This window comes from Podarcis vaucheri (genome assembly GCF_965113315.1).
Source record: "Podarcis vaucheri genome assembly, chromosome: 15".
In the NCBI taxonomy this organism is placed as follows: Eukaryota; Metazoa; Chordata; class Lepidosauria; order Squamata; family Lacertidae; genus Podarcis; species Podarcis vaucheri.
This window is the reverse complement of record NC_138753.1, coordinates 23,065,908-23,078,052: the sequence shown is the minus strand read 5'-3', so window position 1 is coordinate 23,078,052 and position 12,145 is coordinate 23,065,908. Positions and strand designations below refer to the sequence as shown.

The 12,145-nt window shown below is 46.0% G+C and overlaps 1 protein-coding gene across 2 annotated transcripts in view; it reads left to right on the top strand.

The window, feature by feature from the left end:
- SORL1 (sortilin related receptor 1) overlaps positions 1-12,145 on the top strand; it is a 114,692-nt gene that overhangs the window by 88,392 nt on the left and 14,155 nt on the right. For both annotated transcript variants that reach the window (XM_082200926.1, XM_082200925.1), the window contains exons 34-42: positions 1,851-1,977; positions 2,812-2,981; positions 4,526-4,638; positions 5,020-5,124; positions 6,875-6,947; positions 8,398-8,480; positions 9,235-9,331; positions 9,984-10,168; positions 11,939-12,058. In XM_082200926.1, coding sequence (XP_082057052.1) covers positions 1,851-1,977; positions 2,812-2,981; positions 4,526-4,638; positions 5,020-5,124; positions 6,875-6,947; positions 8,398-8,480; positions 9,235-9,331; positions 9,984-10,168; positions 11,939-12,058 — 1,073 coding nt within the window. The remainder of the gene's footprint in view (positions 1-1,850; positions 1,978-2,811; positions 2,982-4,525; positions 4,639-5,019; positions 5,125-6,874; positions 6,948-8,397; positions 8,481-9,234; positions 9,332-9,983; positions 10,169-11,938; positions 12,059-12,145) is intronic.

Here is a 12,145-nt window from a genome sequence, read left to right as displayed (position 1 = left end):
CCCCTCCTGGGCCTTAGGTGGACCATGGACCAGAGGCTCCCCCAGCCTGGCAAAGTCCTTGTGTGCTAGATGCTGTCTTGACAGATCCCCCCCCCTTTTCCTCTCCTCTTTCTCCTATGCATCAGCTTTGCTGGCAGAACACTGTTCTGTCAGCACAATCCCTGACCCTCAATTCATTATGGCTTAGATAATAGTCACACTAATAGTTATCGATCACTTTCTCTCTTTCTCCCTCTGCCCCCACTACACCTCTCCACCTTGGGATTCAACCAATTTCCTCCTAAAGCACAGGGGGCGCTGAGCATCAATCAGTTTTTAGTTCTTTAATTAAATATTGATTTGGAGAGGCTGCCCAGACTCGGCTCACCCACCAGGACACCGAGATCGGCAGGCTGGCCAGAATTCTAAAGAGACACACACAGAGAGAGCAGTTTTGCGTTATCCTCATGAGTGCAAACTGCCTTTGAGAGGCTTTGCAACCTCCCGCTGATGCTTGGAGAGACTTTGAGCTGACCTGTGAACATAAGGACATACGTACGGACTTGCTGAATCCGGCCGAAAGGCTCATCTAATCCAACATCGTTCTCACAGTGGCCAACCAGATGCCTCGTTTGGGAAACCCAAAACCAGGACCTGAGAGTGCGAGAGCGCTCTCCCTGCTTGTGATTCCCAGCATAAGGTACTCAGAGGCATTACTGTCTCTGATAGTGGAGGTAAAATATAGCCATCGGGGCTAGCAGCTGTTGACAGCCCTATCCTCCAGGAAATTGTCCAACTCCCCCTTTTAAAGCCATCCAAAGTGGTGGCTATCGCCAGTAGCTTTTGCAGAAGTGAATTCCATATAACTATGTTCTGTGTGAAGAAGAATTTCCTTTTGCCTGTCCTGACTCTTCCAGGATGACCCTGGCATCTGGAATGACAAGAGAGGGAGAAAAACTTGCCTCTTTTTATTTTCTTCAAATCAGGTATTATTCTATATACACCTCTGTCGCATCCCCTTCCTCACATCTTTTCTAACCTGAAAAGCTCCAAATGACGTAGCATTTCCTCGTAGCGGAACTGCTCCCACTACCTGATCAGCTTGGTTGCCCTTTTATGAAGGGTCTTCAACTCTACAATATCACTTTTGAAGTGTGGCAACCGGTGCTGTTCCCAGTGGCATTTGTCCCGGGCGCTGGCTGAGGCGGATGGGTGTTGTGGTACGAAACATCTGGAGAGTGCCAGGTTTGCAAATTTAAAAGCTACCCCCCCCATGCATAACTTGAGGGATGAATTCAGAAGGGATGCAGATGAATGCAAAAGCTACTTGAAATACTCAAGAGAGATTGAATAAAAAAATTCCTTCCAGTAGCACCTTAAAGACCAACTAAGTTAGTTCTTGGTATGAGCTTTCGTGTGCATGCACACTTCTTCAGATACACAGTGTGCATGCACACGAAAGCTCATACCAAGAACTAACTTAGTTGGTCTTTAAGGTGCTACTGGAAGGAATTTTTTTATTTTGACTATGGCAGACCAACACGGCTACCTATCTACATCAAGAGAGATTGAGAATTCTTACACTCCCCACCTGCAAAGATGCACCCAAGGTGGCTGGTGTAAAACAGGCTTCCTCAACCTTGGCCCTCCAGATGATTTTTGGCCTACAACTCCCATGATCCCTAGCTAGCAGGACCAGTGGACAGGGATGATGGGAATTGTAGTCTCAAAACAGCTGGAGGGCCGAGGTTGAGGAAGCCTGGTGTAAAAGCTGACTCGTCACTTGGTCACTGTGGGCTGTGATAGGCGTTGTGTAAACTCATTCCCTTGCCTCTACCAAACTTGGGATTTTTACATTCTGTTTCCCCTAGATGACACTCTTGTCTATAAAGTGCAGAACCTCCAATGGACAGCCGATTTCTCCGGCAACATCACTTTAACCTGGACCCGCCCTAAGAAGATGCCCCTTGCATCCTGCGTCTACAATATCCATTACAGGTAGCCTGGCTGGGCAGCTTTAGCATAGCAGTCATGACTAAAATCAGACTGTGTGTGCAAACACCTAATTGAATCCGAGCTTATTAGTGCAGTTGTTACTATACCATGAGCAAATTACAGAGGTCCATTTGCAGCAAGCAGAATCAAGGGCACTGCCCCCTAGGAGACTACAATGTAAAGCAACAGAAGGAGAAGAGGGATGCAGATGATTATAAGCGTTGAATGTAGCCCAAAGGAGTTGTAAAAAAGAATTGATTTTGGCTGTGGAACGATGTTAAGGAATAGCTCTCTATTCAGGGCTTGCCCAAATGATGCTCTTGGCGAGACATATTGCCTCCTCTCTGTTCATACTTAAAATACACTAAAAAACAACAACTTGTGTCCCATTTTAGGTTTTGCTGCCTGAGTATCTTGCATATAGCTGCCCCCAGCCCTGGCTTTGGTTGGTGGGTCTCAGGGTTCTAGTAAACGGCATTGGAGATCCTTTGGTTGTGCCTGATGTAGGTGCTCCTTTTAGATAGACCAGGGATGGGGAATCTTTCGTCCTCCAGATGTTGTTGGACTTCAGCTCCCCTCAGTCCCAGCCAGCCTGGTCAGGAACGATGGGAGTTGTTGTTCAACATCGTCTGGAGAGTCACAGACTCCCCATTGCTGTTTTAGACCATGCCTTGCTGTCATTGTAAGAGTACCAAATTCATACCCCCACAGTAGAATTAGGTGATGGATTATGTTTGTGTGAGCCAATTCCATGATGTCCAGCTGCCGAAATGGCTCCTGCCTGATTTACATTTCAAAGCAGTGTTACTGATGCTTCTTTGAAACTCCCAAATCTAGGATGGTTGGCGAGAGCGTGTGGAAATCCTTAGAAACCCACAGCAACAAAACCAACAGCGTCTTGAAAGTCCTGAAGCCAGACAGCACGTACCAGGTCAAAGTTCAGGTTCAGTGCCTGAGCAAAGCGTACAACACCAACGACTTCATCACCTTGCGTACCCCAGAAGGATGTAAGTCAGCTCGCTCGTTTGTGGCACACGTGGAATTAATTACAGAATGAAAGATGCCTTTGTTAAGCCCAAAGTACCGATTTACAGAGGACGTGGCTTGCAGTGTTTCTGCACGATCCATTGCCCTTGCATTATTTTGCAGTTTTCTGCATTGGGTGAGATGGGCTCATTCAGTTTGCCAGTGCTGAAATTAGGCTTGAAATTCTGTATGGTGACTCAGGGTAGCATTGCTATTTCATACATAATTCCAGTGTACAAAACTTGACTAGAAAGATGCTTTCCCCTCATGCAGAGGGAGGCAGAGCGAATTAGCTGCTTCAGGCAACAAGTGTTGAGGGGCAGGGCACAGACAAGAGCTCTCTGTGTCCTCTGGCCTGCCTTGTGCCCCCTAAGGTAGTCCTCAAGTGTAGTGGGGGAGGCTGTCCCCCCGCACGACTATTAAAGTAATTTGGTTGCCAGTCTGGTCAGCATCTTTAGATAGCATTGTTTATTTATTATATCAATTTGTGGGCTGTTTTTCCACATAAATGTGCCCAAGGAGACTCATAAGAGCATAAGAAGAGTGATGCTGGAGGAGGCCAGTGGCCCATTCAGGCTAATTGAGTAAGCAAGTGCCTTTAGGAAGCCTGCAAGTGGGACCTGAGCGCAGCAGCATCTTTCCCCGCTTTCGATTCCCAGAAACTGGCATTAATAGACTGCCAAGAGTGGAGTCGAGATATTGTAACATTGGAAATCCATCATAAAATAAACTGTCTTTCAGTAAAAGGCAGCCCTGTTCAGGGAAGTTTTTAATCTGTGATATTTTATTGTATTTTTGGTTTCTATGGAAGCCGCCCAGAGTGGCTGGGGAAACCCAGCCAGATGGGCGGGGTACAAATAAATTATTATTATTATTATTATTATTATTATTATTATTATTATTATTACTATTACTATTACTTAACATTGGTTAGTTAACGTTTATAGTCCAGATTCTGTATATAGACAATCTTTATAGAATTCCTTCAAACAATAACAAGTTCAAAATGAAATCTTAGACTCAAAGTCTCCGAAAGTCTTTAAATGAAGGAGAGGTACCAAACTTTGTACGATGAAAGATAAGCTGTGAAGCTTTGTATATTCAGCAAATATAATGTCCAACACTGAAAAGAGATTCCGGACATTTACTGCTGTTTCATAGATCTTCGTCAGCGTGGTGGGAAAATATAGAATTGTTTCATAAACCGAAAATAAAATTTTACAGATGATGACCTGCATGACATATCACTTTACAAAAATTATAAACTGATACAAACAGTAATGAAAAAGAGTACACACCCCATCTTATTTCGAATGAATATATGTGAACTAAACATTGTTGATGTTCTCCTTTGCAACACAGGGGTTTGTTTGGATACGGATTCTATATATGACAAATCTTTTCTGTGCAATGGGATATTCATGGAATGGAAGGGGTACAATCTTGTGCAATCAGCAAAATGTCTTAGGCCGGCTCTGTCCTTGTCACTAATCATACCCACCCACCTTTCTCCCCCCCCCCCCAGTGCCAGACCCTCCCCGACATCTTCAGTTGTTGCTGAAGAGAGAAGCTGAAGGCGTTGTAGTTTGCCAGTGGGCACCACCAGCGAATGCCCACGGCCTGATCAGAGAATATGTTGTAAGTATTAACTGGACTGATGCCGTACTGAGGGGGAGCCTCGGAGAAATGTGTGTGCTCGCAGAAGTATTTCTGTACTTTCTGTATCATAAAATGCCCGGGCAGTGTGCAGCACTGAGACATAAAAGCATAATTAAAAACAATACATGTAGGAAAATGATAATCAGGGAATTTGGCCTGGGGCCTCATTCCTAGAGCAGAAAGGGCAGCCCTCTTTGGATCTGGCTGAACTGGCCAGTGGGGGGTTGGGGAGAACAGCCCAGGCAGCTCAGACTGGAAGTTTCACTTCCACCCAGTGCATTGTCTTGAAGAAGTGGGTCCGCTGATGCTTTGCTATAGCTGCAAACCAGGACTGCTCCTCCCTCTTCTCTACCATATCAGGTGGAATACAGCAGAGCTGGTTCCAAGGAATGGTCGTCTGTGAGAGCCGCCAGCAACTACTCGGAGATAGAGAGCCTGCAGGTCAACATGTTATATACAGTCAGAGTGAGTATATATCTTGAAAGTGATTTGCCCCTCGCATAGGCAGGTGGGAAGCGGCCTTTATACCCAGGCAGGCTGTTGGACTTTTCAGCTCAGTATTCTTCACACTAGGTCAGCAGTGAAAGTCACAGGTTCACAGGCAACAACAGAAGCTTTGGCTGGTGCTGGTAGGGTCCCTCCTCCTTCCGCCACCTGTAAAAAGTAAAGGTAAAGGACCCCTGACAGTTGTCCAGTCGCAGATGACTTTGGGGTTGCGGCGCTCATCTCGCTTTACTGGCCGAGGGTGCCGGTGTTTGTCCGCAGACAGCTTTTCTGGGTCATGTGGCCAGCATGACTAAGCCGCTTCTGGTGAAACCAGAGCAGCACATGGAAATGCCGTTTACCTTCCCGCTGGAGCGGTACCTATTTATCTACTTGCACTTTTTGGCGTGCTTTCAAACTGCTAGGTTGGCAGGAGCTGGGATCAAGCAACGGGAGCTCACGCCGTTGCGGGGATTCGAACCGCCGACCTTCTGATCGGCATGCCCAAGAGGCTCAGTGGTGTGGACCACAGCACCACCCTGTATCCCTGTTCAAATGAGACTTGAAATAGGTCTTCTATTCTGGGGTGTGTGTGTGTTGCCGATAATAGTTTCTCTGGTTTCAAAAGGTTGGCTGCTTCTGGTCTGCTGCGCAGAAGAGGGCAGCGGCCTGTTAGTTTTTGCCCCAGAGCTCAGGAGTAGCTCTGATCTGGTGAAGCTGTGTGTGTGTGTGTGTGTGTGTGTGTGTGTGTGTGTGTGCGTTTGTGTGTGTGTGTGTAGGAGGGAAACTCAGCTCACAGGCCAGTCTTGGCCTATGGAGCTTATATTTTCAAAACAATGTCCACCTGTCAATTAGCTGGTGTCATTTCAGTGGGCAGCTGGCAGCAGCTGACAGGTGAGTTGGCGCTGCACTGTTCTGACCGTTGGCACGTCTAGTTCTGGTGTGCAGAACTTGCAACCCTCCAGATGGTGTTGGAGCACGCATTTCATCCAGCAACATCTGGAGGGTCACAGGTGCCCAGTAACCCTTGGTCTAGATCCATGGCTAGCAGTGGGACTCAGACAGGTACCGTATTTTTCTCTCTATAAGACACACTTTTCCCCTTCTAAAAATCAAGGGGAAATGTGTGTGCGTCTTATGGAGCGAATGCAGGCTGTGCAGCTTTCGCTGAAGCCAGGAGAGCAAGAGGAATTAATCCCTCTTGCTCTCCTGGCTTCGGGAATAGCTGCCTGAAGCCTCCTGAGCTTAGCGGGAGCGCTCCCACTGCGCTCAGGAGGCTTCACGTTGCTTTTGCTGAAGCCAGGAGAGCAAGAGGGATCGATCCCTCTTGCTCTCCTGGCTTCACTTCGCTGGAGAGGCGCTGCGCAGCTTTCCCTCTCTGTGATGGCAGCAGCAGAAGCTTCTCTGTTCCTTTTTGCTCCTCTGAGTCCTGCGTGAAACTAGGCATTGCCAGAGGGATGGAGAGCAGGTGGGAGGACGCGATGAAGCTGAGTGAGGGTTAGAGAAGTGGCCTTGTTGTAGCAGCCGTCAGGACCCCTGGCTACTACTGGCACCTGGAGGCTTCTTGCTTCCCAGAACCTCATTTTCAGGCTCCCAAGTCTGCAGAGGAACAGAAGCAAGGCACTTACACACCATTTCCCCATCAGCTGTCGCATGTAAACCTGCTTTGTTTTCATTAAAAAGTCAAACAGCATGCCTTCTTGCATATTAACTAGCCTTCTCATTTGAAAAGGTTGCTGCGGTAACTAGCCGTGGAGTGGGAAACTGGAGTGATTCCAAATCCATACGAACCGTAAAAGGCAAAGGTAAACTATTAACAAATTAATTTCTTTTACCTCTTGTTTTGTTTTGCTGCACCAGGAAGCAGACCAGAGAGAGCAAAAAACCCAAAACCCAAATCTATAAATGAGTCTGAGCCGTCTCACATTTTGTTATTTTAATATTAATATATTCACTGGCAGCCTTGGGACGTTCATTATGTTCCTCTCGCTCTCTTCTCTAGGCTGTTCAGTGTGCCAATTACAAATCCATCTATAGTAGCTAACGACTTGCACATATTGTAAATATTAATCACTTGCTACATTAAACAGCTATGCCTTTCCCCAAACTTACCCATTCCCTACTAACAACACTTTTTTTAAACCCACCAGCTGTTAACGGACTACAATCCCATCATCCCCAGCCACCATGGTAAATGATCAGGATGAAGGATATTGTAGTCCAGCGACAATATTGGTGAAATCTGGGCTAAATGATCAGGAATGGTACTGTGAGAATGGGCCTTTTCCTCCCACCAGCTCATCCCCTCTTGCCTATAAATTATGCCCCCCTACACACACACACACACACAAGCACAAGCATACTTGGCATGCCTGTAGCAACATCCATCCTAACCCTAGAGCAGGGATGGGGAACTTGTTTCTGGACTACAACATCCATAATCTCCGATTGTTGGCCATTCTGCATGGGACTGATGGGAGTGGGAGTCCCCATAGCATCAGGGGTGCAGGTAAAGGTACCCCTGACCATTAGGTCTAGTCGTGGCCGACTCTGGGGTTGCGGCGCTCATCTCACTTTATTGGCCGAGGGAGCCGGCATACAGCTTCCGGGTCATGTGGCCAGCATGACTAAGCCACTTCTGGCGAACCAGAGCAACGCACGGAAACACCGTTTACCTTTCCGCCAAAGTGGTACCTATTTATCTACTTGCACTTTGACATGCTTTCAAACTGCTAGGTTGGCAGGAGCAGGGACAGAGCAATGGGAACTCACCCCATCACGGGGATTCAAACCGTCGACCTTCTGATCGGCAAGTCCTAGGCTCTGTGGTTTAACCCACAGTGCCACCCGCATCCCTTCAGGGGTGCAGGTACTTGGTTTCAACTGTTAGTTTAAGAGGATTGACTGTAATTAATTTAGCACAGTCAAATCATACACCTAATCATGGTTGGCACTGACTTTGCATGCAAAAGGGAGTGGGAATGTGAGACTTTACAGTCCATGTTTTGGGGACTGTAACGTATACATCAGCCCCTATTATTTAAAAAGGAATGGGTTGTTGTTGTTGCTTATTAAAGGCTGTTGAGACCTACTTGTGGGCCACAATCTACCGGTTCATTACTAGTGTCCAGATACATTCACTGTGATGGACTGGCAGAGTAAGCTGAAAACACAAAAAGAGAATTTTCCATTGGAATTTTGCAGATTTCAGTTTAGTGTCTGATGCCAGTTTCCTCTGTTTCCTCTCTGCCTTAGTTATCCCACCACCTACGATCCATATTGATAGCTACACTGAAAACTCCATAAGCTTCACCCTCAAAATGGAAGCTAACATTCAGGTAATAAAAATTTGTGGCTGAAAAGCCCAGCTCAAGTACACCACACAAAAGAACATTTTGTGAACTGACGTATAAATGCTGTGCTTTGGAAAGGTTCTCTAAGGTGATGGAATGGGAGCAGGTGTTGGGAGGGAGGCAAATAAACCATAATCGTGATGCCATTAGGGGTTTGCAATTCCTAGGCAAACAGAAGTTTTAATTACGCTAGCTCTGAATCTTAAACATAATAAAATTCCTGGTATTGGTATCCATTTTGTCTGACAGAGCCTTTTTTGGAAGGTGCAAAGATAATAGAGTATATTTCTGCCTTGCACTTAATCACTCTTAATTTAGTTAACAATGATCCATTATGTTTCTGTTGCACCAAGTTCCTTAGAGAGCTGCCTTTCAAAACCAAAGATGGGGAGGAGAATCAGAGCAGATTATAGCATAATTACCGTATTTTTTGCACCATAACACTCACTTTTTTCCTCCTAAAAAGTAAGGGGAAATGTCTGTGTGTGTTATGGAGGGAATGCCTACGGGTGGCATGCCTACGAATTTTCCTCCTCTAAAAACTACGTGCGTGTTATGGTCGGGTGCGTGTTATAGAGCGAAAAATACAATATTCTCATTCCTGAACTACTGGCCAAGCTGACATATAGAGGAGTGATCAGTCAGTTACAAGGAGCTTTTGGTACTTCAAACTTGCCATTTAAAACACATGGACTTGCTTACTTGTTTGTCCTATGCATTCTCTGCTGCCGCCTGACAGGTGAACGGTTACGTTGTGAAAATCTTCTGGACTTTCGACACCCACAGACAAGAAAAAATATCCTTGCTCATTGATGGGGGAAAGTCGGCACAAACTGGTAAGCCTCACCGGAATATTCATTTCATCTGGCAACATCTAATGGAGGATTACCACTGATCAGCAGGGTCGGTCCTATCGTTGGACACGGGTGAGGCGTCAGCCTGAGGCAGTGAGTGGTGCTTGCAGGCAGGAAGGTGTTGGAGAACAATGCTTGCTCTGTGTGTCACATGGCTTGCTGCCCACTACCTAAGCTTGCTGATGACCCCAGGTGCATTGGATGAACGGGGGGGAAAGATTCATTTACTAGTCTAGTGAACTTCTTGTACAGGGAATGTTCAGGGGAGGTGGAGGCACTGCCTTGTACTTCACCCTAGTATTTTGGGCTGGCCCTCTGGATTCTCCCCAGGCGACTCACCTGGGAACAGCAGAAATGCTAAGCGTTCAGAAAGCTGGTGAGCAACACCACCCTACCTGAACCTTCCGCTACTGGGCCCACATGACCACTAAATCAGGTGAATTTCACAGGGCCAGATGCAAAATCTTCAGAATGCTTCCCCTTTTTAAAACAAGCAAGCAAGCAAAACCCTTTGCAACCTGGAAATGGGCTGCCAAAGTGGGAGATTCTTTTGGCTCGGCCCTAGACAAGCTTTATTTGGGGAGAGTGCTCCACATCCTTGCTTAGCCCCAATCGTTTTCTCCACCCTCCACAGTGAGTAACTTGACTGCTCAGACACAGTACGAGATTTCTGCATGGGCCAAGACGGAGCTGGGGGACAGCCCTCTGTCTTTTGCCCACGTGTTGACCAGCGGCACAAGACCGCCCCCTCCCAGTCTGAAAGCTAAAGCTGTGAATCAGACAGCGGTGGAATGCAACTGGACTGGCCCCAAGAATGTGGTAAGGGTTCCTTTCTTTTTCATCTTGTGGAAAGAGCCCCCAGACAGAGCAGAAGAGCCCGTTCTCTTTCTAAATGTCTGCCTGCCATTCACATGTAATTTTTGCATTTGGTCCCAGATAGCAGAATCCTGTGTTCAGGATGCCACATAACCCAGCTGTTAAAGACAACGGTTTTTCATCAAAAAGGGGCACGCTTATTGTTTTCCTATTTTCAGGGTGTAAATCCCATCCCAAGCTGGTGTGGTAGGCCATATATTTGTTACTTATTAAAAAAAAAAGTATCAAATCAAATAACAATTATGAATGCGTACAAAGCACAAAATTTAAAATGCAGCATAAAAAAGAAATTTAACTAAAAGTGTTCATCTTGCAATAACATAAAAAGGAGAAATCCAACCTTACTAAAGTTGAACATCAATACAGGCTTGCGGATAATCATACCCTACGTCCCCAATTAAGACCTAATCAGGAACATCTTTGTCTGGTGCCTGAAAGTTGGTAACAGTGGCACCAGGTGCCTCTTTCTGGGGAGAGCACGGTTTGGGAGCCAGCACTGAAAAGGCCCGTTCTCATGTCACCACCTTCCATTCCTCCTTCGGAGGAGGGCCTCAAACGATGAACATAGGATTTCCAGGTTTGTGGTAGTTAAGTTAGTGAGTTGCTCAGAGCCATCCAATGAGCTTTATAACTGAGATTTAAACCTAAGTCTCCCATGCAAATAATAATAATGAGGATGATGATGATGATAATAATAATAATAATAATAATAATAATAATAATAATAATAATAATAATAAAATATGTTATTTATACCCCACCCATCTGGCTGGGTTTCCCCAGCTACTCTGGGCAGCTCCCAATCGAATATTAAAAACACAATACAGCATTAAACATTAAAAACTTCCCTAAATAGGGCTGCCTTCAGATGTCTTTTAAAAGTAGGATAGTTGCTTATTTCCTTGACATCTGATGGGAGGGCGTTCCACAGGGCAGGCGGCACTACCGAGAAGGCCCTCTGCCTGGTTCCCTGTAACCTCACTTCTTGCAGTGAGGGAACCACCAGAAGGCCCTTGGTGCTGGACCTCTGTGTCCCGGCAGAACAATGGGGGTGGAGATGCTCCCTCAGGTATACTGGACCGAGGCCATTTAGGACTTTAAGGGTCAGCACCAACACTTTTAATTGTGCTAGGAAATGTACTGGGAGCCAATGCAGGTCTCTCAGGACCAGTATTATATGGTCCAAATTGTAGAGATTGGCTGTGAGAGATGAGGCTTTCGGTAAATATCTGTTTAGTGTAAAATCCACTTGTTTGGATGTGCATTTGGTCCAGTTAATAGCTGGCAACCAGACAGAAAAGCCTTTATACTCTTGAAGATACAGTCTTAGTCGTCGAACAAATTGGCTCCCGAATGTCGCAAACCCAGAAGTGAGTGTTCAGGTTTGCAAATGTTTTTTGGGAAGCCGACGTCCAATGTGGCTTCCGATTGGCTGCAGGAAGCTGTGCCTTGGTTTTTGAACCATTTTGGGAGTTGAACGGACTCCCAGAATGGATTAAATTTGAGAATCAAGGTATGTCTATAATTCATTCCTTTTTAAACTTCAGGAATCAGTTCAGTTTGCCACGAAGACCACTGCAACTGTGGATGGCTACATTTATTTATTTTTTAATGGGTTGGAAAATTCAGTGGATTTGTTTGCAAGACTTTAGAGTGGGGAAAGAGTTTCAGCATGCTTTTCTTGCTTGCATCTCTCCCCACCCCCCTTGACAGGTATATGGCATATTTTATGCTACATCTTTCCTGGAGCTCTACAGGAATCCTACCAATGCCACCACCACACTGCACAACATTACAGTCATTGTCAACAGAGATGAGCAGTACTTATTTCTGGTAAGGAGTGCATCGTTAATCTTCTCCCCCTCCCCGCTCTTGCCAACCAATGCAACTTGGGCTTTTGTTTATAAATTCAATATCAGA